This window comes from Dryas octopetala, chromosome 1 (genome assembly GCF_963921425.1).
Source record: "Dryas octopetala chromosome 1, drDryOcto1.1, whole genome shotgun sequence".
NCBI lineage: Eukaryota > Viridiplantae > Streptophyta > Magnoliopsida > Rosales > Rosaceae > Dryas > Dryas octopetala.
Window position 1 is genome coordinate 10,346,054 of NC_141366.1, and position 25,865 is coordinate 10,371,918.

The 25,865-nt window shown below is 35.2% G+C and overlaps 2 protein-coding genes and 1 pseudogene across 2 annotated transcripts; all 3 read left to right on the forward strand.

Moving 5' to 3' along the window:
• The first annotated feature begins 2,193 nt into the window (after positions 1 to 2,193).
• LOC147297666 (G-type lectin S-receptor-like serine/threonine-protein kinase CES101) lies at positions 2,194 to 5,933 on the forward strand. The gene is made up of 8 exons (XM_086240896.1): positions 2,194 to 2,337; positions 2,800 to 3,793; positions 4,063 to 4,200; positions 4,359 to 4,531; positions 4,638 to 4,851; positions 5,010 to 5,247; positions 5,363 to 5,513; positions 5,624 to 5,933. Exons 2-8 carry the CDS (start codon positions 2,806 to 2,808, stop codon positions 5,912 to 5,914), a joined length of 2,193 nt encoding a protein of 730 aa, XP_086097022.1. The 5' UTR covers positions 2,194 to 2,337; positions 2,800 to 2,805; the 3' UTR covers positions 5,915 to 5,933.
• Positions 5,934 to 14,294: 8,361 nt separating this feature from the next.
• Positions 14,295 to 18,872, forward strand: LOC147297667 (G-type lectin S-receptor-like serine/threonine-protein kinase CES101). The gene is made up of 7 exons (XM_086237121.1): positions 14,295 to 15,261; positions 17,030 to 17,149; positions 17,319 to 17,518; positions 17,635 to 17,845; positions 17,947 to 18,184; positions 18,307 to 18,457; positions 18,564 to 18,872. The coding sequence occupies exons 1-7, from the start codon at positions 14,295 to 14,297 to the stop codon at positions 18,870 to 18,872; spliced, it is 2,196 nt and encodes a 731-aa protein (XP_086093247.1).
• A 1,173-nt stretch (positions 18,873 to 20,045) lies between these two features.
• Positions 20,046 to 24,412, forward strand: LOC147297668 (receptor-like serine/threonine-protein kinase SD1-8; annotated as a pseudogene).
• Positions 24,413 to 25,865: the final 1,453 nt, after the last annotated feature.

The following is a 25,865-nucleotide window of genomic DNA, read 5'->3' on the forward strand; positions in this document are numbered from 1 at the left end:
AGGTCAGCTATGTTCCCTTGACTATCCACAGAAGACTTGGGATGTAGAAATATTATAGTCAAGTCATCCTAGCTAGTATTTTTTTTTTCGGTGGAGAGTAGTAGTCTTCCCCTTATTCAATTGACCTATAGAATTTAGGTCAACGAATTCTATACTAAGTTGCAAACCTTTGTTCCCCAATATGTAAAATCCCAAATGTAGTCTAAATATATATCTCTGACAGACCCAAGATCAGACTCATATATCTCTTTTCACTCCTTTTCCACACATATCCCTCCTCCCCATATATGCACAATTTGAACAGTAGCTAACTAGCAATTAACAAAAGTGACCCATGACAATTTCTCACTGGGTTTTTTTTTCGAGTGGACAAAACTCTACTCCAAACCCACAAAACAAAGTGACAAATTACAAAAAAAATTTCAAAGACCCAAACAGCAACCCTAGCTACTGAAGCTCACACAGATCAGCAAAAATCAACATAAAGCCTTAAGTCATTGATAGCTCACAATGATCATCACAAAAATCAACAAAAAACCCTAGGTCATCCATAGCTCACACAGATGATCACAAAAATCAACACAAAGGAGAGAGAAAGAGAGAGATACCTAGCTATTGGAGACGACGGTCGCAGAGAGGTTCAATAGTCGCACAGAGATGGTCGCGTTCGATTTGGGATGTTAATTGGGAGTAATCCAAGCTAAGCCTGTATAAATAAAACAGTGGGGGCTGTGTGTATTAATTAGACTGGTGTTTACTATATAAGAGGGGTTTAGTGGATAATTTAGTCATGTGACTAATTTTCAAATTGTGGTACCAAACACATGGTTAAGTACTATATAATACTATCATGCCCCTTATCCGGTCCTCCAAACATGCCCTAAGTGCACTTATACAGGCACAAATAGAAGTACTCTAATACCCTTCACAGAAACCACCACGAATAAATTCAACAAACAACATAATTTTCCGCCTGTACGTGATTTTCAACCTTTCACATTCACTACAACTCTTGTCTGCTCTCTCATATTTTCTCAGACTCGACAAAATCCTACCACAGCTAGCAAGTCAATTAATTGTAGATTTGGGACCATTGCATGTGTATTAGAATATATCTGGATTAGTGTTCCTCTAATTGGATTTCAAATTGAAAGACATAATATCCTCTTTCCTCTTGGCTTTGAAACACTCCCCCATTCCCTATTTTAAGACTTTGGTATATTCCTTCTAAACAATAAAATTTGTAGAGTAATGTTCAAATATATATATCCAATTTGCTTGGCAAAATGATGGGATATTCGTATATTTCTCTTTCACCTTTTCTGTTTCGTATTTTTTTATAGTTAAAATTTGTTCATTAACAAAGTTGGTTTTCTTTGAAATGAATAGTCTTTGAAAAACAAAGTTAATGCATGGATTATTGGTTGTATGTATTTAAACAGCGAGAAACCATATGTACGTATATATATTAAGCTGAAATTTGTTAAGTTTCAATAAATTGGATTATGTTTTATATTGATTGTAATTTTATTTTCTTTTGTGAATGCGAGAGTGTGAGACCCCCGAAATTTTTTCGTCTTCTATTTTCGGGTTATTTTATTTTCAAAGGTTAGTTTTGAGCCAATAGGAAAATAGTTTTCTTCTCTACGAGTTCATAGCATTTTTGGAATCTTTTTCGGAGTCCGGTTGTTATTTTGGCAAATGTTTGAAGTTGGAAGAATATAGGATTTTCGAGTTAGTTGAGGTGTTGTGATCTCAACCATTGGATTTGCTTTTGATCCAATGGCTGGGATGCTGCCACGTGGTTGGGCAGCTGGCAAGGTGGAAGAATGCGATTACTTACAATGACATTGTGAAGTGCTCATAATAATCTATTCATGGAGATTAATATGATTTCTCAATATTTTGGAGCACCAAACAACAATTTATTTTACTTTGAATTTGGGTAATTAAAGCGCCTTTGACACGACGTGCCATCACATGCCAAATTGCCTATTTCTTGTAATGTCATGTGCATTTAATTTCTTATCAACTTTAACAAAGTCATGCAAGCTCCGTACTGTTGTTTGTCTTTTTTTATTTTTGGTCAGACAGTACTAGTACTGTTGTTTGTCAATTATTTATGCGCCACAAGTGGATTGCACCCAAAAGAAAATGTGATATGATGTTTATTGTTTAGTGCACGTACTCAACTTGTCTTCTCTTCTCTCTTTTATTTTGTCTCAGCCCTCGATCAGTTGATCACTAGTCACTCGGAAAAATCCTACAACAGTTTGGAGATCGGTTGATTGCAGTGTCTTTGGTACAAGCTTCATTGCAGTTCCGTTTAGCTAAAAGGTATTTCTTTCACAATCATCGCACACGCACACACGTACATCAAGTGTGTAATTATGATCAGCTGGATGTTTATATAAAATTTTTCGAATTTCTTGACTGGTTTCCTTCTAAACAAGAAATTTGATGGGTAAATTCAAATATATATCCAATTTGCTTGGAAAAAATGATGGGATAATTCTTTTATTTCTCCCACCGTTTTGTTAGTAGAATTTCATTTGTATTCGAATTTCCCCTCCAATTTGGGATTAGCATTTTTATAATATTTCATTGTTTATTCAAGCTTTTGCTGGGGCAAATTAGGCTCGGGTCATTGAGCCGTACATGGGCTCGAAGATTCCTGACTTATTAGCAAGGCCCATGGCGATCTCACTTTCTCAAAGTTTTTCTCGGCCCTGCCCGCTTATTTTTTAATTACTTAAAATAGTAAATGCATGACACTTATCAGTACGTATTATGTTTCAGGCATCGATGGATCTCCCAAGAATTCTTGGTTCCTGGTTCATGGGTAGCTGCAGTACTACTCTCCACTTATTTTTGTTGCTCATGATCAGTTGTTCATGCATGTACTGGACTAATTGTGATGCTGCTACAAGGGACACACTCAAACCAGGCGACATTCTCGATTCCTCAAGTTCCTTAATTTCTGCAACTGGGAAGTTCAATTTGAGTTTCTATATAAACGAATACATTACCGAACCCAACTCCAGCTACCTAGCTATAATGTGGAAGGGAAGTAAAAATCATGCATGGATTGGCAACCCGTACACACCTATTTTATACCCAACAGGAGTTCTCACCTTGGACAAGAACAACACATTGAAAATTACCCACAAAGGTGGTGATCCTATACAGCTCTACCCTCCTTCACATGGTCATCAAACTACTAGTAATGTTGTGGCTACCCTTTTGGATTCTGGCAATTTTGTCCTACGAGAAGTGAACTCAGTGGACGGATCAACGAAGCAGGTGCTGTGGCAAAGTTTTGATTATCCGACGGATACTCTTCTGCCAGGCATGAAAGTAGGTGTGAACAAAAGATCACATGGCCACAATTGGTCCGTTACATCATGGTCAAGAGGGCACAGGCCAGTGCCAGGGGATTGGAGCCTTGAATGGGACCCCAATGGACGCGAGTTGAAGATTAGGCGACTTGGGGTGGATTATTGGAGTAGTGGAGTGTTTAGAGATGGGAGATTTGAATTTCTATCACCAGATGATGCATTTGGGGTACGGATGTACAACTTTAGCGTAGTTTCGAATGAGAACGAAGACTACTTCACTTACAATCCTGTACACCAAAGTTTAAAATCACAATGGGTGCTAAACGTTTATGGGAGACTATTTGAATTTGAGTTACAATATGATATTGCACGAGCAGATCAGTGTTATGGCTATAACACAGATGATGGGTGCCAGCTCAGAACAAATTCATCATCTCCCTCTCCTACTATTAGTGGTAATGAAGTCTACTAATCTCTTGATCACTGTTGTTTGTAATTATCTGTTGTTTGTGACTTTCTAAATATCTGTTGTTTGTTATACAATGCCAAGTGCATGCAATTTGGGTACGTAGACTAGCTTGTTTAACACATCAATAAGTACACATCGTTTAAATATATATTGTTCATTTGAGCAGGTTCTGAAGCCAGGGAAAAGCTTAATTAAGCTGGCTCTTATTCATTCATTAGTAGATAATGGCTACTAATAATTAATCAATTAATGCAGTTACAATTAAGAATGCAGACACAACAAAAAAGCGGATAAGGATTGGCACTTCAATCGCGGCTACTTTATTGGCATTGGTGCTCTGCATTGTGTGTTATCTTCTACGAAGAAGAACAAAAAGAAAATTTGTACTTTCAGGTACATTAATTATTATTTTTTCTTGGCCAAGAGGTGGATTAATTATTTAAACACAATGAATATGTATATGAAATTGTTAGACAGGTTGAATTTCACATCGTTGTTGACAATGACAATTGTTGTTCCAAATGAAAATTTTTTGATCTCTAATTAAATAGGGGAGAACATGATGGAATCTGATAGATCAGCTGATAATGTCACTTGGCTTCAAAATGAGGGAATGATGATAAATGATTTAAGGGTATTTAGCTATGCATCTGTCATGGCTGCCACAGCCAACTTCTCCAATGAAAACAAGCTTGGTGAGGGTGGCTTTGGACCTGTTTATAAGGTATTAAGGCTTTATATCATTCAAAGTTTTGTTCTCATTATTAATAACTAATATCTGAGAAATATATAGCTGATCAGGTTCAATACTATATGGATCATCAATTCAGGGAAAATTAACATCACCTGAGCGCGAAATAGCGGTGAAGAGACTTTCAAGATATTCAGGACAAGGAACATTGGAGTTTAAGAATGAATTGATACTCATATCAGAGCTCCAACATACCAACCTTGTTCAGCTTTTGGGATTCTGCATCCATGGTGAAGAGAGGATGTTGATTTATAAGTACATGCCAAACAAAAGTTTGGACTTCTTTATATTTGGTACGCAAGATCTATCACTTTAATCTTACTACTTGATTTCATTTGTTCCAGCAATGTATACATATCTATAATCTAGCTATTTGTGATATGCTGATTTTGAGCTAGTTCTCAAAATATCTAGATTATTAATCTTCTTTAACTCTGTACATAATGAACAGATTCAACAAGAGGCATGTTACTTGACTGGAAGCAGCGCTTCAATATAATTGAAGGAATTGCTCAAGGATTGCTTTACTTGCACAAATACTCGAGACTGAGGGTCATTCATAGAGATTTAAAAGCAAGTAACATACTACTTGATGAAAATATGAATGCCAAAATTTCTGATTTTGGCATGGCAAGAATTTTCGCTCATAACGTACTAGAAGCAAATACTAATAGAGTTGTTGGAACGTAGTAAGTAAACAATACTTTCTTATTAATTATGCATTTGTAACGTTTGGATTGCTTAACATGCATTAATTTATTTATATAGATTTACTAAAAAGACTTATGTTCTATTTTGTTACAGTGGTTACATGTCTCCCGAGTATGCCATGGAGGGTATTTTTTCCATAAAATCTGATGTGTATAGTTTTGGAGTGCTAATGCTTGAAATCATAAGTGGTAGGAGAAACAATAGCTTCGACCATGATGATCGTGTGCTCAACATAGTAGGATACGTATGTCATACAAATTTCTGCAGTTAATTAAGATCAAACTTTTCTTCCTTGAGATGTGAGATTTAATGGTTCTGATATTCTACACGAATGTACATACAATCTTGTTTCAGGCATGGGAGTTATGGAAGGAAGGTGCAGGGCTAGCATTAATGGATCCAACTCTAGGCGACTCATGTATAATGGATCAAGTGTTAAGATGCATCCATGTTGGTCTACTATGCGTGGAAGAACATGCGGCCAATCGACCCACCATGTCAGATGTTATATCTATGTTGACAAATGAAAGCATGTCCTTGGCATTTCCAACAAAGCCAGCATTTTTTATTAGAGAAAAAATGGTTGAGACTGGACAAATTTTATCAGTAAATGGCTTGTCCAATTCCATTATTGATGGACGATAAGAGGTATACTAGTTAATACTTTTGGGTGCCTTAATTATACAAACTTTGTTTGGAGCATCAGTACTTGAGTTTGAACCTGTCTGTGTCTGCCGAAAAAGGTTGATAAACCACCAAGCAGAGACGCACACATCAACTATCTGTAATTAGTCGATGGCCTTTGTATGCGCGCTTTGTGTTCCCTATAAATTAAAGAAGTTGTTATAATTTAACACATATTTCTTGTGGATTATAATTAACTTTAGCCATATATATATATATATTTATGTGGCTTTATGCAAAAGAAAGAAAGAGAGACAGAGAGAGAGCCCACTCTCCTCATATGTCCCCCTAGTCAAATGCAATTGGATTGGCCCAGCTTGTTGAACCTTTTGTTAATTAATTACATACCATTATCATCATCCTCACCCTTGTCCTAAATGCATAAGTCGACTACAAAGTCTACAAGTGAAATAGGTAAGGATATAAAGCTTGTTTAGGTGTTTTTTTTGTTTAATAATAAAATTCACTCATACTGTTGAGTTTTGTTTAAATCTGTCATTTAGATCAAAAAATATTTTTAGATAATAGTTTTTGTGTATTTTTATAGTTGAGGATGTAAAAGTATATAATATAATTATTTTGTAAGTCCTGTAAATTTGATAATCCTTGTCCTTCTCGTTAGGACCTCGATCTCCATCCTTATTGTACACAGATCCCTTCAATTAACTAATTTCTTAATTTCTGGGAAACTTACCTGAGCCCATCTCTTACTGAAAAACGTAAGGCAGATGTATCCGGTCAACATGAAAGTCTTCCATGCAAGATTCGCGTATAAATTCAACAAACAACGTGTTCACAACTCCAAGTCTCCAACAACGTGATTTTCAGCCTGTAAGTCTATAAGAAGTTGTATACATTGAATTATTTTCTTTCATTTTTATAGTACGAAGCAGCCCCCACTTGAGAAATGATTTAAGAGGGTTTCCTAATTTGAGACATAGGGGCCTCACTCCATCTCTTAATGTCTAAGAAATTTACCTAATTTCTCTGAGATCCCATCGAGATGAAGTCAGTCTTCCATTATTGATGGACGATAAGAGGTATGTATACTAGTTAAAACATTTGGGTGTCTTAATTATACAAACTTTGTTTGGAGTATCAGTACTTGAGTTTGAACCTGTTTGTGTCTGCGGAAAAAGGTTGATAAACCACCAAGCAGACGTACACATCAACTATCTATATATAATTAGTCGATGGCCTTTGTGTTCCCTATAAATTAAAGAAGTTGTTATAATTAAACATATATTTGTTTTGGATTATAACTTTGGCCATATATATATTTCTGTAGCTTATGCAATGAGAGAGAGAGAGAGAGAGCCCACTCTCCTCATATGTCCCCCGAGTCAAATTAAATTGGATTAGCCCAGCTTGTTGGATCTTTTGTTACTTACGTACATATCATTATCACCATCCTCACCCTTGTCCTAAATGCATAAGTCGACTACAATTGAAATAGGTAAAAATATAAACCTTATTTAGGTGTTTTTTTTTTTGTTTAATAATAAAATTCACTCATACGCTAGCTGTTAAGTTTCGTTTAAATGAATGTAATTTATGGTCATTTAGATCAAAATATATTTTTAGATGATACTTTTTGTGTATTTTTATAGTTGAGGATGTAAAAGGATATAATATAAGTGTTTTGATAAGTCCTGTAAATTTGATAATCCTGGTCCTTACTCATTAGGACCTCGATCTCCATCCTTATTGTACACGTACATTTAGATTATGACATATGTGTTTTTTCTTTTTTGGTTATTTTTACACATGTTCACCCTCTCTAGTCAAGACCCTTCAATCTGATTTGTTGATGGGTGACCTCATTTGTTGAAGATCCCTTAGGAGAGAGGATCCGGATCCTATAAAGATCAGATCCCTTCAATTAATTAATTTCTTAATTTCTGGGAAACTTACCTAAGCCCATGTCTTACTAAAAAACGTAAGGCAGATGTATCCGGTCAACATGAAAGTCTTCCATGCAAGATTCGCGTAGAAATTTAATAAACAACGTGTTCTGCCTTCTGCGTCTCACAAGTCCAACAACGTGATTTTCAGCCTTTCACATTCACTACAACGTGATTTTCAGCCTTTCACAAGTCCAATAAACCCTCTTAAATTTTGTTCTCAGTCAAGCCCAAACCCAACTCCAACTATTAGCCTTTCACATTCACTTTAACCCTTCTCATCTCCTCTCTCATATTTTCCCTCACTTGGCAAAATCCTACCATAGCTTGCTAGCTAATCACTTCCTTACAGATTTGAACTTTCAATACTTATTAATTAAGCTCATCGATCTATATATGGCTTCCATTAAAGAATTCCTAAATAACTTTGTTTAAGTGTGAGGCTGATCTACTTTGCATTTGTAGTTCAATAATCCCATCCGTTTAATTTTTAAATTTCCTTCAAGAATAATCACAACAAAAATATCAAATAATTGAAGATCATTTAATTATTTAATTAAATGGTGACCATTTCAATACTTATCGAAAGTTTGTGATGTTTTTCATTTTTTTTTTGCCTGAAAAGTTCGTCCATTTTTTTATGTCATGATTAAATACTTTATTGGTTTATGATTTATCTCATTTTTGTAAGAATGATTCTTAAATAATTATTTTAAAAATATAATCATCGAACTACAATATTGTGCAACAAAAACCACAAAGAATCTATTAATAAATTTATTTTAAAAAGTTCTTAATAAAAACTATATATAAGAAATGGGTAGATAATTTATCTAATTTTTTGCAAAGATTATCTTTAAATACATACCTAAAAATTCAACGGGCTTTATAAGTTAAATATTATATGGAGTGGGTCACACGAGAGATCCCTTAAATAAAATTAATTGAAAAATCCCTCAATAAAAGGGCCATATATATGTCGGGAATCCTATGTACTATGTTATACATTGTCACGATAGCTGAAACAAAAAGTCAAGAAAGCAACCGAATGTAAAGCAATTGCAATGCTGATCGAGTGAACAAAATGTTAAGAAAAGTAATAAACATAAATTGTTAGAAGAATGCAACCTTTTGCATTCCAGTGCATGCATGTAATAAATTAATAATGGTGTTACAAATGGGTTGATTTAGAAAATACACATCTAATGGCTGATTTACAAATGGGTTGTCAATTGTAAAAGCTACACTCACACACCATATGGTAAGGCAATTATAATGTTCATTTCATTATATCAACTTTAAACAATGTGCTCTTATTGTATCATTTTCTAAATTCAAATTAAGATTTTTAATTAATTAGAAGACATCACCCTTTTCTTCTTTTTTGTATAATGGAATATTACATGCATGTATATGTAATGGATTTGCCCGTACTAGCTACTATTTGTATCATTTTTTTCCAAGTGATCTAATTGATCTTTCTACTTTTCTTAGTCATGATTTAATTAGTCAATTATTGCAGTTATTGAGTAGTCCAACTGAAAGGGTCGTGAAATTGTCTGCTCTACACCCAAGTTCGATCTCCCTCCACCAACTCCCAAAAAAAAAGGAAAAAAAAGTTAGTCAATCATTTACAGCTACATGTGCATGTACTAGCTATACTATATAATGGATTGCAATTTGCAAGCATGTGTGCCCAAAAGAAACATATAACTTTCAGCCTTTCAGTTTCATATACATGTACTCCAACCCTTCAATCTCTTCTCGATCTGTTTTTGTCTCAGCCCTGGGTTGCTCACTAGTCACTCGGAGCAGCCCACTAGGAGAGTTCGCAGTTTCAGTTAAGATAAAAGGTATTTTTTGCAGCACATGCATGCATGTGTGTGTATTTTCAAGTGGGTGTTTAATTATATTGTTTTTGAAATTGTTCTGACTGACTTGTTCCTCTCTTTTAATTTGCTTGGTTTTAGAACTTTGGTTCCTTATAAATAAGAAAGTTTGATGGGTAATTTTCAAATGAGCAAAATATAGCAATATATATATGATCCACAAACTTTGCCTCGGATATCATTTTAGTCCACAAACTTATTTTTTGAATTACAGTCTTCGAATTTTTTTTCATGTATCCCTTTAGTCTAATCAGTCAAATATATCTAAACTTCCGTTAACTTTAAGGTTAAAAATGAAAATCAAATATTCTGAAATAATTAAAAAAAGGGAAAGACAAAAAAATTCATAAAAACCAAACCCCACCCACTTGATTACAGCAACTCTCTCTCTCTCTCTCTCTCTCTCTCTCTCTCTCTCTCTCTCTCTCTCTCTCTCTCTCTCTCTCTCTCCGATTGCAGCAAACATCACAGCCCCTTTCAAATTCTGATTGTCTTTGTCCAAACAGAAAATTACATAAATGGTTCACTTATTATTCGCTAAATCACGTTTGGTCTATAAATTTTTTTAAGTTCTATATTTGGTCCATGAATTGTTGATGAGTGACAGTGACCTCTCTAGTCAAAGACCTTTCAATCATTTGTTGATGAGTGACCTCTCATTAATTTCGTGACGGAAAATGCTTGGCTCCATCCTTAATGTCAGCAGCGGGCCACCTATCAAAATTTGAAGCTGAAGAGAAGAAACACATATACATGAAGGAGAAATTATTCTATATAACCGATATATATTGACACGTGATATAACTAGTCTATGTGTTATAATATGAGTGAATGTTATTAATACTATACCCTACTAATATAAACACATCGTCCAATAATACCCTTACACGTTGGATTGGTTATACTACGTGGCGGTATATCGGTTATACTCTATAATTTTTCTACATGAAGATCCCTTAGACAGAGCATCCGGATCCTACGAAGATCAATCAGATCCCTTCAATTAATTAATTCACCACCTGATTAATTTCTCTGGAAATCGAATGGCAGATCTATCCGGTCGACATGAAAGTCTTCCATGCAATATTCGCGTATCTAGCCACCACAAATAAATTCAACCTACAACCACCACAAATAAATTCAACCTACAACGTGCATGATTTGCGTCTCTGCAAAACTTGAATATATATGTGGGGTCATCGTGTTGAAAAATATACTTGGATAATTGAACCACTCTAGTTTTTAAATATTCAATTCAGAATTATTTAACTTAGACAAATTAGAGATTATGTAATCATTTCATTAAATGGCAACATTTAGTTGTTTATTAAAAATATTCGTATTTATCTATTTATTTTACAACGATTAAATACCTTAATGATATTGATTTGTCTACTTTCTTTTTTTAAAAAAATTGATTCTTAATTGGAAATCTAAGGGGGGTGTCCCCAACTTAGATTTCATTGGATTTTAAAAGTCCAATGAAATCTAGGTGTCCCCAACTTGGATTTTAATGGATTCCAATGAAATTTAGGTGTCCCCAACTCAGATTTTAATAGATTCCAATGAAATCCAGGTGTCCTCAAAAAGTCATGGATTTCATTAAATGAAGGATTTGGATGGATTTGGATGGATTTTAATGGATTTGAATGCATTTTTTACACATAACAAATTCCATGAGAATTCCACCAAATTCCTTTGGATTTTGATGAATTCTATGGATTTTAAAATCCATTAAACTCTTTTAAAATCTGAATTGGGGACACCCCCCTAAAAGTATTTGGTTTTGATCATCGAGCTACAATGTACAGTAAATCTTATAAGATATGTGTAAAGGTCATCTCAATCTAGAATAAGAAGAATAATAAGCAACGTACGTGGACAACTAATGAATCAAGAATGGACCTAAATCGAAAAAAACAAGACTTGAACTCAACCCAGCGTACGTTTTTAGACCTATGCCAAATTGTCTATTGACGCTATTATAAAAGCTACACTGACACAGTACATCCTAAGGCAATTATAATTAATGTTCATTTCATTATATCAACTCTAAACAAAGTGCTCGATCTTATTGTCATTTTTCTAATTGAACCTGTCTGTGTCTGAGGAAAAAGGTTGATAAACCACCAAGCACAGACGCACACATCAACTATCTGTAATTAGTCGATGGCCTTTGAATGCGCGCTTTGTGTTCCCTATAAATTAAAGTTGTTATAATTTAACACATATTTCTTGTGGATTATAATTAACTTTAGCCATATATATATTTATGTAGCTTTATGCGAGAGAGAGAGAGAGAGAGAGAGAGAGAGAGCCCACTCTCCTCATATGTCACCCTAGTCAAATGCAATTGGATTGGCCCAGCTTGTTGAACCTTTTGTTAATTAATTACATACCATTGTCATCATCCTCACCCTTGTCCTAAATGCATAAGTCGACTACAAGTGAAATAGGTAAGGATATAAAGCTTGTTTAGGTGTATTTTTGTTTAATAATAAAATTCACTCATACCGTTGAGTTTTGTTTAAATGTGTTATTTAGATCAAAAAATATTTTTAGATGATAATTTTTTGTGTATTTTTATAGTTGAGGATGTAAAAGTATATAATATAATTATTTTGATAAGTCCTGTAAATTTGATAATCCTTGTCCTTACTCGTTAGGACCTCGATCTCCATCCTTATTGTACACAGATCCCTTCAATTAACTAATTTCTTAATTTCTGGGAAACTTACCTGAGCCCATCTCTTACTGAAAAACGTAAGGCAGATGTATCCGGTCAACATGAAAGTCTTCCATGCAAGATTCGCGTATAAATTCAACAAACAACGTGTTCACAACTCCAAGTCTCCAACAACGTGATTTTCAGCCTTTAAGTCTATAAGAAGTTGTATATATTAAATTATTTTTTTTCATTTTTATAGTACGAAGCAGCCCCCACTTGAGAAATGATTTAAGAGGGTTTCCTAATTTGAGACATAGGGGCCATCTCTTAATGTCTAAGAAATTTACTAATATAAGCACGGGCCCACCTAATTTCTCTGAGATCGATTGTATCAAGGACGAGAGATCCCATCGAGATAAGTCAGTCTTTCATGTATATGCGGAGAATTACGTGATTTGCGCTTGTGTAGGTTTCCTGATTTTGGTAGCTTTTTAATGATGTTGGTATTAGGCGATGGCCGCAAACCCAACTCCAACTATTAGCCTTAATTTCAATGGTGACCATTTCAATGCTTATCGAAAGTTTGTCATGTTTTTCTTTTTTTTTTTTGCCCGAAAAGTTCGTCCATTTTTTTATGTCACAATTAAATACTTTATTGGTTTATGATTTATTTCATTTTTGTAAGAATGATTCTTAAATAAATATTTTTAAAATATAATCATCGAACTACAATATTATGCAACAAAAACCACAAAGAATCTATTAATAAACTTATTTTAAAAAGTTCTTAATAAAAACTATATATAAGAAATAGGCAGGGAATTTATCTCATTTTTTACAAAGATTATCTTTAAATACATATCTAAAAATTAAACGGATTTTATAAGTTAAATATTATATGAAGTGGGTCATACAAGAGATCCCTTAAATAAAATTAATTGAAAAATTCCTCAAGGGCCATATATATATATATATATATCGGGAATCCTATGTACTATGTTATACATTGTCACGATAGCTGAAACAAAAAGTCAAGAAAGCAACCGAATATAAAGCAATTGCAATGCTGCTCGAGTGAACAAAATGTTAAGAAAAGTAATAAAATAAACATAAATTGTTAGAAGAATGCAACCTTTTGCATTGCGGCCAGTGCATGCATGTAATAAATTAATAATGGTGTTACAAATGGGTTGATTTAGAAAATACACATCCGATGGCTGATTTACAAATGGGTTGTCAATTGTAAAAGCTACACTCACACACCATATGGTAGGGCAATTATAATGTTCATTTCATTATATCAACTCTAAACAAAGTGCTCGATCTTATTGTCATTTTTCTAATTAATTTAGTCCAAATTAAGATTCTTCCTTAATAGAAGACTGAAGACATACCCCTTTTCTTCTATTTCGCATAATGGATTGCATGTGCTAGTATCATATTTTTGTAAGTTAGTCAATGCTTTTACTAAGTCAATTATTTTGTGCGTAAATACTATATAGTTACTATATAATGGATATATATTCTATGTCCCCAAAAGAAAAATGTGATGCATGTTTTAGTGAACTCAATCCTAACCTTCAGCGTTTCACATTCACGTCTTCTTGATCAACTACATATATAATGGTTGTTCACGTGTTCACTAGTCACTCGGCAAAATCCTAGAGCAGTATATTGCAAGTTTCAGTTAAGATAAAAGGTAATTTTTGCAGCACATGCATGTGTGTGTGATTCTCCTTGACCGTTTTGTCTTTCTTTGTATTTACCACCCTTTTAAAGTTTGAAGAAATTTACCTGTCATTTAAGTTAATTTTCTTTCCTGGTTCAGGCTTCTTATATATAAATTAAAATTTTGGTTCTGCCGTTGCAGGTGTTCATATATGGCTAGCTGCAATAGTCTCAACTTAATTTTGTTGGTCATCATGAGTAGTTTTTCATGCATGTACTGGACAAGTGCAAGGGACACACTCAAACCAGGCGACACTCTCGATTCCTTAAGTTATTTAGATTCTGCAAACGGGAAGTTCAGTTTGGGTTTCTACGTAAATTTCGATAACAGTTACCAGCTAGGTTTATGGTGGCTGGGACGTTCAAACCTGCTATGGATCATTCCCAATCGATGCACACCAAGCTTATACCCAACATCATCAACAGGAGGACTACTTCTGACCTTGGACCAAAACAAAACATTGAGAATTACCCACAAAGGTGGGGATCATACTGTGGTGCTTGCCTCAGCTGATCCACAAACTACTAGTACTGGTAGTAGTAGTAGTAGTGCTAGTGTTGTGGCTACTCTGTTGGATTCTGGCAATTTTGTCTTACAAGAAGTCAACTCTGATGATGGGTCAACCAAGAGGGTTTTCTGGCAAAGTTTTGATTGTCCTACTGATACTCTTTTTCCAGGAATGAAACTGGGCTTTAACAAAAGAAATGGCCACACCTGGTCCCTTTCGTCGGAGGATTGGAGCCTTGATTGGGACCCCAAAGGACGCCGATTGAACATTAGCCGAGCTGGGGTGGTTCATTGGAGCAGTGGAGTGTTTAGAGATGGGAGATTTGAATTTATATCACCTGATGATGTATCCGGGGTACCCATGTTTAATTTTAGTGTAGTTTCAAATGGGAGTACTCAAGACTACTTCACTTTTTACACTCATTTAAATCGAAGTGAAATATCACCATGGTTGCTGAACAAGAATGGGCGACTATCTGCATATGGAGGACATGATATTGCACGAGCAGATCACTGTTATGGCAATAACACTGATCAAGGGTGTCAGCTGTTTCCCACTAGTACTACTGAAGTACAAGAAAAGAGACCATCAGCTGATATTGCACCAGCTGGTAAGTCTGCTAATCTATTGATCTCAGAATTGATCAATTTCATATATATTAGTAACTAATTAAATTAAAAAGGACTTATTTAACATAAGTATATGGATAAGCAAGCTCTTACACATATTTTGCACAAATACGTACCATCTATACTATAGGGGGTTTGCACAGATATCACCCAACAAAAAAAATTTGGCCATTTGCTACCCAAACTTACACAACTATGACAATTCGGCACCTACCGTCACATTCTATCAAATATTCCGTTAAGTATAAAAATATTTTTGTCAATTCAAATATAACAATTAATATTTATTTTCTATTAAAAAAATTAGACTAAAAATCAAATTAAAAATAATAGAAAAACATAGAATAAAATAATCAAAAAACCCAAATGCATCCCCACTCGCCACCAAGTCGATCCCTAACCCTTCCCCCACTCCCGACCCACCCAACCTGGCGCCGACTCCACCACCTGCAGCCTATCCCTACTCTCTCTCTCTCTCATCTCCCTTTCTTTTCCTTTTTTCTCTCTCTCTTTTCCCCTCAAACCCTCTTTTTCCCGATTTGTCTCTTTAGATCTGGAAAACGCACTTCCTCTCTCCCTCTCCTTCAGATCTTGAAAACGTACCTATACCACCTTGCTCACATCTTCTCTACTCTTTTGGTAGGCTAGGGATCCAAGAAATATTGTTTGTGAATTTGGTGATTTAGATTTTATCTATTTACTTTTAAAAAAAAAAAATTATCTCTTTGAATTTTAGAAAGAATGGTAAAACTAGAAGGTGCATCATTCAATGTTTCAACATCTTTGACCCATTTGTCTTTCCTTGCTTTTCAGTAGAATTAAGGTTTATTACCACTTTTACCCTTGACATTTTAACATAATCTCAATTTATCCTGTCTCGTTTTAATTGTCTCAATTTGTCCCTTAATTGTATATACTATGTGTTTCAATGTGCCCATTTGGCTCAATTCTGTTATAACATCTCTTAACTTTGACGTGGTACCTACGTGGCATGACATTTTGGTCATCCAGTTGGACCATTGAGAACCCCTAGTTTTGCCACATAGACAAAAGTGGGACACACCCCTTTAATTTAATACAAAACATAAAAAATGAAAACAAAATTTGTTTTAAAAAAAAAAAAAAATAAATAAAAAAAAAACCTCCCCCTCCACCCAGCCCCCCCCCCCCACCACCTAGCCCCGACCCTCTCCATTCCCCCACCCCGCCCCTTTCACCTCTCTCCGCCTCACTTTCTCTCTGCCCAGCCTCTCCCCGCCATTTTAGAGTACCTGTTATTCAACAAGTTCTTCACAGCAAGTCTAGTACTCTAGTCCCATCACTGAGAATCCCACTGTACACAATCCCATACCCACCTTCACCAATCACATTCTCTTCACAGAGCCCATTTGTGACGGCCTCGATCGAGCTCTCTAAGAGTGTACCATCTCCCCCAACCCAGATGCGAGACCTCGGGGCCCACCACTTTGGCGCTCCCATACGACGCCGTCTCGGCGCAGCCTCCGCCGCCGCTATTCAGAGTGCCTCTCTGCTCGCCGCTGGTGGCCCGGTCCGAGAACACCACGACGCGGTGGTCGGGCTTCCCATATATAAGGAAAGGGGCGGGGCTGGGTGGTGAGGGGGAGGGGGTGGTATTTGTGCAAAAAACCCCATATATAATTAGAAACTAAATACGACTTGTTTAACAAAAGTATACAGATTATCAACTAAATAATGACTAGTACGGGTAGTACCTATTACTCAATGCAGATACAAAGAAGCAGAGGATAAGGATTGGCACATCAATCGCGGCTGCTTTATTGGCACTGGTGCTTTGTATCGGGTGCTATCTTCGACAAAGAAAAATTAAATTGTTACTTCCAGTTCCAGGTAGCTAGATTAATCTTTAAACACAATTACAGAATGTATATATAAATATGAACCTGTTAGGCGTGGGTACAGATGGATCGAATTTCACATCTATGACAATTAATGACAATTGTTGTCGCAAATGGAAAATTTAATTTAATTTCCTACATCTATTAATCTAAATTAATAGGGGAAAACAAGACAAAGATTGAGAAGGAACTGCTTGACTTGACGGCATCTCATAGATCAAGTGATAATGTCAGCTGTGGGCTACATCAAAAGATGAGACATGATTTAAGAGTATTTAGCTATGAATCTGTCATGACTGCCACAGGCAACTTCTCCAAAGAAAACAAGCTTGGTGAGGGTGGCTTTGGACCTGTTTATAAGGTAATTAAGGTCTTAATTAAATCATTAAAATTAACTATTATTTCTTATTATTAACGAATATCAGAAAAATAACTGATATAGTTGATCATGTGACATTTTACGGATCATAAATTCAGGGAAAATTTATGTCAGGGCGAGAAATAGCGGTGAAGAGGCTTTCAAGATATTCAGGACAAGGAACATTGGAGTTTAAAAATGAAGTGAAACTTATATCTAAACTCCAACATACGAAACTTGTTCGGCTTTTGGGGTTTTGCATATACGGTGAAGAAAGGATGCTAATATATGAGTATATGCCAAACAGAAGTCTGGACTACTTTATATTTGGTTGGGAGTTGGACTATGATCACTTGAATATATATGAGTACTTGTTTATTTATATCTCTCTGATTTCTAAACAGATTTCCTCTTTAAATTTTATTGAACAGATTCAACCAGAGGCCAGCTACTAGATTGGAAGAAGCGTTTTGACATAATTGGAGGAATTGCTCAAGGATTGCTTTACTTGCACAAATACTCAAGATTGAGGGTAATTCATAGAGATTTAAAAGCTAGTAACATACTACTTGATGAAAATATGAATCCCAAAATTTCAGATTTTGGTTTGGCCAGGATTTTCATGGATAATGAACGGCAAGCAAATACTAATAGGATTGTTGGGACATAGTAAGTGAAAGATATATATATATATATACATATAAGTTCTTAACTTTTTAGTACTCTGGTTACTACTAAACATGCTTTTGTGTATATATGTACTAAATATTGTTACTTGTTATTTGGTACAGTGGTTACATGTCTCCAGAGTATGCTATGGAGGGACTTTTTTCAACAAAATCTGATGTCTACAGCTTTGGTGTGTTAATGCTCGAAATCATAAGTGGCAGGAAAAACAGCAGCTTCTACAATGATGATAGTGTGCTCAATATAGTTGGATACGTATGCCCACAAATCTCAATTATGATTGACATTTAAGTTCTATATGGTGCGAGCACATTCTGGCATATATATCCTAAATTAATATTTATATATAATCTTGTTTCAGGCATGGGAGTTATGGAAAGAAGGTGCAGGATTAAAATTAATGGATCCAACATTAGGCGAATCATGTATTAGGGATGAATTGTTGAGATGCATCCATGTTGGTCTACTATGTGTGGAGGAAAATGCAGCTGATCGACCCACCATGTCAGATGTTATATCTACGTTGACAAATGAAAGCATGTCATTACCATTACCTGCAAAGCCAGCATTCTTTACAGCAAGAAAAATGGTTGGAGCTGGTATATGTGGAGAGGAACCAGAAATTATATCAATAAATGGCGTCTCCAATTCCGAATTTGATGGACGTTAACTTACTAATCGTGTTTGGTGTGCTCTTAACAATTTAATTAAGCTACAAGTCTTTACGTTAGCTTTCATTGATTGGTATGTGCGTTGGGAAGAAGAACGATACATTATAATTCCACCAAGCTGATTTCTGTAGGGATACGCATCAAACTATAATTGGTTGGGCCTTTAGGCGCCCTTGTGATGCATTGTCGACTAGTCTTCAAGAAAAACGGTGCATGGATGATAAGTTTTAATTTCCAAGTTTGATGTTCAGGTGATGCTTGTTTGTGTGTTCCCTATATTAATATATAAAATAGTATAGATGTTATTAACACATGTTTCTTGTGGATTATAAATTTTTCTAATGGCTTAATTATTACTTTGTCATTCAATCTTTTTTCGAAACTCCACTAGACCAACTCAGAGTTTAATTACACTACAAAAAAATACAAAAAAACAAAACTTGGGCGACAAAATCAAGTAAGATTTGTCGCCTAAGATTTCAACGATCCGAACCGTCTATTTTTTAAGATTATCGTTGTAAAAAATTAAATAAATCAGAAGTCATTAATCTATCTAACTTTGATCAAACAAATAGATGAACAAAATAAGCACTTGAAATGATGACAATTTAATTTTTGTAAGTAAATAGTTTTCGATTTACTTAATTTTTAGAAGTCGTAAAAATTCTAAAAAAAAAATCCTTAAATCAACATGTTGATGAATAATTTGAAAAACCATAGTTAAAAAAATGAAAGAATCAAACTCAATCAATGTAAACGAGGAAAGATGGAGCAAGAGAGTGAATTTTGTGGCAAAACCACAGAAGAATACATTTTGGGACGTAAATCCAAATCCTATAAATCCAAAAAAAAAAAAAAAAAATCCAAATCTCCAGGAGCTGAAGCAAAATTTGGAAAGCAAAGAAAAAGGGTTCATACTCAGGCATAGTAAAAGTTGTAAATCACGTTTACATGCATGCCCAAGTCATGCCAAGTCCATTTCCCTTCCATATTTGTACGTAACTTTTGTTTTTCAAAAGAAGAAATAAGAAAGAGTAGGAAAAATACATAAAAGGCAAAGTCAACAAGAAGCCCTCTTTTCTATTCAGAATACACCAACAAATGTCTTAAAAATGAACAAAAGCCCAATGCCTCTCATATGCTTTGAGCAAGAGAACCCCGATTGTAAAACAATGAAAGCCTTAACAATAAAGCACCATTGTTCCACCACCACTCTGTGCCTCTCTTTACTCATCACTTTGTTCCCTATTGCCAACTCCAAAGACACCCTGTCTGCAACCCAATCACTCGAAAAAGACCAAACCCTGGTCTCAGCCGGCGAGGTCTTCGAGTTGGGCTTCTTCAGCCCAGGCAGTAGTAGTTCAAAGTGGTACTTGGGCATATGGTACAAGAACATTGAAGAAAAAACATATGTTTGGGTGGCCAACAGAGACACCCCACTTTCAAATTCATCATCAGCAACTTTCAAGATCGGAGGCGGCGATCATGGAACTACTACTAGTGTTGTCCTTGTCGATCAAGCTGGGAACATCAAATGGAGCTCTGCTTCTTCATCATCCAATCAAACCCAGTTGGGTCCTTCCCCTGTTGACCCAGTACTTGTGCAGCTTTTAGATTCAGGCAATCTCGTCCTCAAGAAGCAAACGAAAAGGACCCAGAAAAGTTCCTCTGGCAGAGCTTTGATTACCCAACTCACACTCGCTGCCGTACATGAAGCTTGGGTGGAATTTGAGCACAGGCTTGAACAGGTACTTAACCTCATGGAAAACCCCAGATGACCCATCTACAGGAGACTTCTCTTTCAGGCTAGACTACCATGGTTTCCCGGAGATTTTCCTCTGGAACAAACAGGACATAATATATCGCAGTGGACCCTGGAACGGGTTGAGATTCAGCGGCGTCCCAGAAATGAGCGTTCTAAACGGTGTCGAATTCAGCTTCGTAACGAATCAGAAAGCGGTCTACTACGGGTTCCACATTAAAACCCAGTCCTCGGAATATTTGTACTCGCAGTTGATTCTGAATCCCTATGGAGAACTTCAAAGCCTGACATGGATCGAAAGCAGAAAGACATGGAATCTATTCTGGTACGGGCCGGAACACCAATGCGACAGGTGCAGGGAGTGCGGTCCGTACGGTATCTGCGACTCCAATGCATCACAACTTTGTAAATGTTTGCCGGAGAGTGGCGGCGCGTTTGTGGACAGGAGCGTGGGGCTTGAGGAGTGTAAGAACAAGTGTTTGGCGAATTGCTCTTGCAGTGCTTTTGGGAATGCTGAGATTCAAAATGGAGGGACGGGTTGTGTCATGTGGTTTGGGGAGTTGATGGACACCAGAGAATATGCAGAAGGGGGTCAGGATCTCTATGTCCGATTGCCACCTTCTGAACAGTCTGAACTAGGTAAGTTCCAATTGGCAGCTTCTCAACTAAGTAAGTTCTTTTGCCTTCCCTTCCCTTGGTCACTAGGATAATATATATTTATACGGGTGCTTATTTTAAATAAAATTTTCGGTTTTTAAAGTCGCCATAAAGGATGATGATATCATACATGTGGTATATGGAGGTGTGCGTCACAGGTATCTATATGTCAATTTCATGGAACTGGGCCACTTGTTTTGTGGGGGTCCCATCTGATTTGTGAAATTAGATACAAGTTTGCCTCTAATAAATAGATATGATTGATTTGATATCTCAATTTATAATATGATGACACATATACTCTAATACTTCATTACATAAATTTTTTTCCAATTTCAAGATAAAATTTATCTCATGAAATGCCTACTCAGCTCATATCCCTATAATAGATAACTTTTTTTCCGTGAAATTATGCTTTCACATTAAACATTTGTCTTTTGTTAATTGGTAGGACATGGGCCTTCCAATGAGGGATCCTTCATTTAAAACTAAATGAGGGATCCATCTTGTGAGGTCCACACGAGTCGTTTTGTGTCGATTCGAATCGTTCATTTTTTACATTTCTATTGATAGATCATCATTCCAAAAAATTAACCAAATCGGAAATCATTTGCCTATTTAACTTTGATCAAACAAATGAACGGTTTCATCGAAAATATTTGGTTCGTCTATTTGTTTGATCAAAGTTATATAGGCAAATGATTTCCGATTTGGCTGATTTTTTACAAAGATGATTTATCAATAGAGATGTAAAAAATGAACAGCTCGGATCGACACAAAACGACTCATGTGAGCCCCACAGGAGGATCCCTCATTTAGTGTTAAATGAGGGATCCCTCATTGGAATGCCCCTGATTGGCAGGATATTTTCTTTTGACACAATAGTTATATGATATACAATTTTTTTTTTTTGCCATTATATAATTGTATAATTGTGATATACAATTATATTTAATGATAAAGAATTTGGTTAAATTTTTACCATGTAAAAACTAAATGTGATTAAACACACTTATGACCCTTGGATGATAAAGTTTACTTATCTCTTGCTAGAATGTAGTTTTTCACCATTTGATCTATTCTGTGTATCAATTAATTCCAAGAAGATATTTAGAAAATAAGCATATATACAATAGTACGTACAACTCAGTACCATATATGAGTAGACTTGTTTAACATTTGGATGAGCTAGCTCTTATTCATATATATATTAGTAAATAAATAATGACTAATATAAATAATACTTAATTAATGCAGAAACAAAAAAATGGATAAGGATTGGCACTTCAATCGCTACTGCTTTATTGGCAATGGTGCTTTGCATCGTGTGCTATATTCAACGAAGAAGAATTAAACTGTTACTTTCAGGTAGATTAATCTTTAAACACAATCAATCAATGTGTATATATATATATATGTGTGTGTGTGTGTGTATATAATATAAACCTGTTAAACGCACAGATCGAATTCACATCTTTGACAATGACAATTGTTATCGCAAATGAAAAATTTAATTTCCTACATCTTTTATTTAAATAGGTGAGAACAAGACAAATATTGAGAAGGAATTGCTTGACTTAATGACATATGGTAGATCAACTGATTTCAATGGACTTCAAAATGATGGAAATATGAGGCATGATTTAAAAGCAATTAGCTATGCATCTGTCATGGCTAGCACAGACAACTTCTCCACGGAAAACAAGCTTGGTGAGGGGGGCTTTGGACCTGTTTATAAGGTAATTAAGGTTTTAATTAAACCAGCTAGTATATTTAATTGCATGTTCTTTCTTATCTTTAACTAATATATATCGGAAAAATAGCTTATCGATGATCAGGTGACATTTTATGGCTCATAAATTCAGGAAAAATTAATGAGAGGACCATAAATAGCGGTGAAGAGGCTTTCAAAATGTTCAAGACAAGGAATATTGGAGTTTAAAAATGAATTAAAACTCATATCCGAACTTCAACATACGAACCTTGTTCAGCTTTTGGAATTTTGCGCATATGGTGAAGAAAGGATGCTAATATATGAGTATATGCCAAACAGAAGTCTAGACTACTTTCTATTTGGTTGGGAGTTGGACTATGATCACTTGAATATGAGTACTTGTTTAATTAATTTAATTTATATCTTTCTCATTTCAAATTTCAAAAAAGAAATAAATTTTAAATTTTATTGAACAGATTCAACTAGATGCCAGCTACTAGATTGGAAGAAGCGTTTTGACATAAATGGAGGAATTGCTCAAGGATTGGTTTACTTGCACAAATACTCAAGATTGAGGGTAATTCATAGAGATTTAAAAGCTAGTAACATACTACTTGATGAAAATATGATCCCCAAAATTTCAGATTTTGGTCTGGCAAGAATTTTCATCGATAATGAACGGCAAGCAAATACTAATAGGGTTGTTGGGACATAGTAAGTGAAAGATATATTAGTTCTTAACTTCTCAGTACTCTCTAATCAATAAATATGCATTTGTATATATATATATATATATATACTAAAAATTGCTACTTGTCATTGGTACAGTAGTTACATGTCTCCAGAATATGCCATAGAGGGACTTTTTTCAACAAAATCTGATGTTTACAGTTTTGGTGTGTTAATGCTTGAAATCATAAGTGGCAGGAAAAACAGCAGCTTCTACAATGATGAGGGTGTGCTCAATATAGTTGGATATGTATGCCCACAAATCTCAATTATGATTGACATTTAATTTCTATATATATGGTGTGATCGAGCAGATTCTGGCATATATATCCTTAGTGAATATTCATATATATATAATCTTGTTTCAGGCATGGGAGTTATGGAAAGGAGGTGCAGTCTTAGAATTAATGGATCCAATATTAGGCGACTCATGTATTAGGGAGCAATTGCGGAGATGCATTCATGTTGGTCTACTATGCGTGGAGGAAAGTGCAGCTGATCGACCCACCATGTCAGATGTTATATCTATGTTGACAAATGAAAGCATGTCATTACCAGTACCTGCAAAGCCAGCATTCTTTACAGCAAGAAAAGTGGTTGGAGCTGGTATAGGTGGAGAGGAACCAAAAATTATATCAATGAATGGCTTCTCCAATTCCGAATTTGATGGACGTTAAGTTACTAATCGTGTTTGGTGTGGTCTTAACAACTTAATTAAGCTACAAGTCTTTACTTTAGATTTCACTGATTGGTATGTGGCAGGGTTGGGAAGAAGAACGATACATTATAATTCCACCAAGCTGATTTCTGTAGGGATATGCATCAAACTATAATTGGTTGGGCCTTTAGGCGCCCTTGTGATGCATTGTCGACTAGTCTTCAAGAAAAACGGTGCATGGATGATAAGTTTTAATTTCCAAGTTTGATGTTCAGGTGATGCTTGTTTGTGTGTTCCCTATATTAATATATAAAATAGTATAGATGTTATTAACACATGTTTCTTGTGGATTATAAATTTTTCTAATGGCTTAATTATTACTTTGTCATTCAATCTTTTTTCAAGATCTCAATTTACCACTTGAGAGTTTAAGACTTTATTTGTCTCACTTAACTATCGAAACTTATTTTCGTGACATATTTACCTAAATTCGTTAATTTTTTTTTGAATAAATATGTTTAAAAGATCAATTAGAAAAAGAAAAAAACAGACAAAACTAACGGAGGCCATGAGAGCGAGGGTAAGAGATGGGAAGGGCCGTCAATGGTGGGGTTGGCGAAAAGTGGATGGGGGGAGGGGGGGAGGGGGGGAGGGGGGGGTGGTGCCTGTGCCACCAGAGTCACCAGACTGACCTGAATTCAATTGGCAGTTTGGGTAACTTGGGTAAGAATAATTAATAAGTTGATTGACCAAACAACTAGAGTCATAATTTCTTAATCTAAATTATAATTTGGGCATTAATAATTAATTGGTGCATTTTGCTTAAAAATTAAGGAGAGAAATTAGAGGACCATGGCATTGCATGTGTCTCTAAATACCTGGATTAGTGTTCCTCTAATGGAAAGATATAATAACCTCTACGGCTTTTAAACACTCCACCTATATCAAAACTTCGGTTCCTTCTAAATAAGAAAATTTGATGGCTTGATGAATGATCTTTAAAAAACAAATTTAATGCATGGATTATTGGTTGTATATATATTTTTTTTTTTGGCCAGGATTGGTTGTATATTTAAACAATGAGAACGTGCATGTATATCTTAAGCTGAAACTTGTTAAGTATCAAGAAATTGAATTATGTTTAGATAAAGATTATTCAATTTTTATGTAAAAAAATATTAATATTTAATTATAAAGAAAAAAAAATATGATAAGATTAGTTTTTTTACCTTACAAAAAAAACCAAGAGTATTTAGCTATGCAAGTGACTTGATGGAATCTGATAGATCAACTTATCATTATCACTGGGCTTCAAAATGAGGGAAATATGATAAATGACTTAAGAGTATTTAGCTATGCATATGCATGTCATGGCTACCACAGCTCTCTGATGACAACAAATCATCTAATAATTCCTTACACATTGTAATATTGGTTACACTCAATAATTTTTTCTTGGGGAGAGTGGCTTT

What these genes read in the sequence shown, in the direction of transcription:
- LOC147297666 (XM_086240896.1), top strand. Translation starts at nt 2,806, where the DNA reads ATGGATCTCCCAAGAATTCTTGGTTCCTGGTTCATGGGTAGCTGCAGT. An exon ending in TCCCTCTCCTACTATTAGTG is followed by an intron (nt 3,794 to 4,062) that starts GTAATGAAGTCT and finishes CAATTAATGCAG; the next exon opens with TTACAATTAAGAATGCAGAC. An exon ending in TGCTCAACATAGTAGGATAC is followed by an intron (nt 5,514 to 5,623) that starts GTATGTCATACA and finishes ATCTTGTTTCAG; the next exon opens with GCATGGGAGTTATGGAAGGA.
- LOC147297667 (XM_086237121.1), top strand. Translation starts at nt 14,295, where the DNA reads ATGGCTAGCTGCAATAGTCTCAACTTAATTTTGTTGGTCATCATGAGT. An exon ending in AGCTGATATTGCACCAGCTG is followed by an intron (nt 15,262 to 17,029) that starts GTAAGTCTGCTA and finishes TACTCAATGCAG; the next exon opens with ATACAAAGAAGCAGAGGATA. An exon ending in TCTGGACTACTTTATATTTG is followed by an intron (nt 17,846 to 17,946) that starts GTTGGGAGTTGG and finishes TTTATTGAACAG; the next exon opens with ATTCAACCAGAGGCCAGCTA.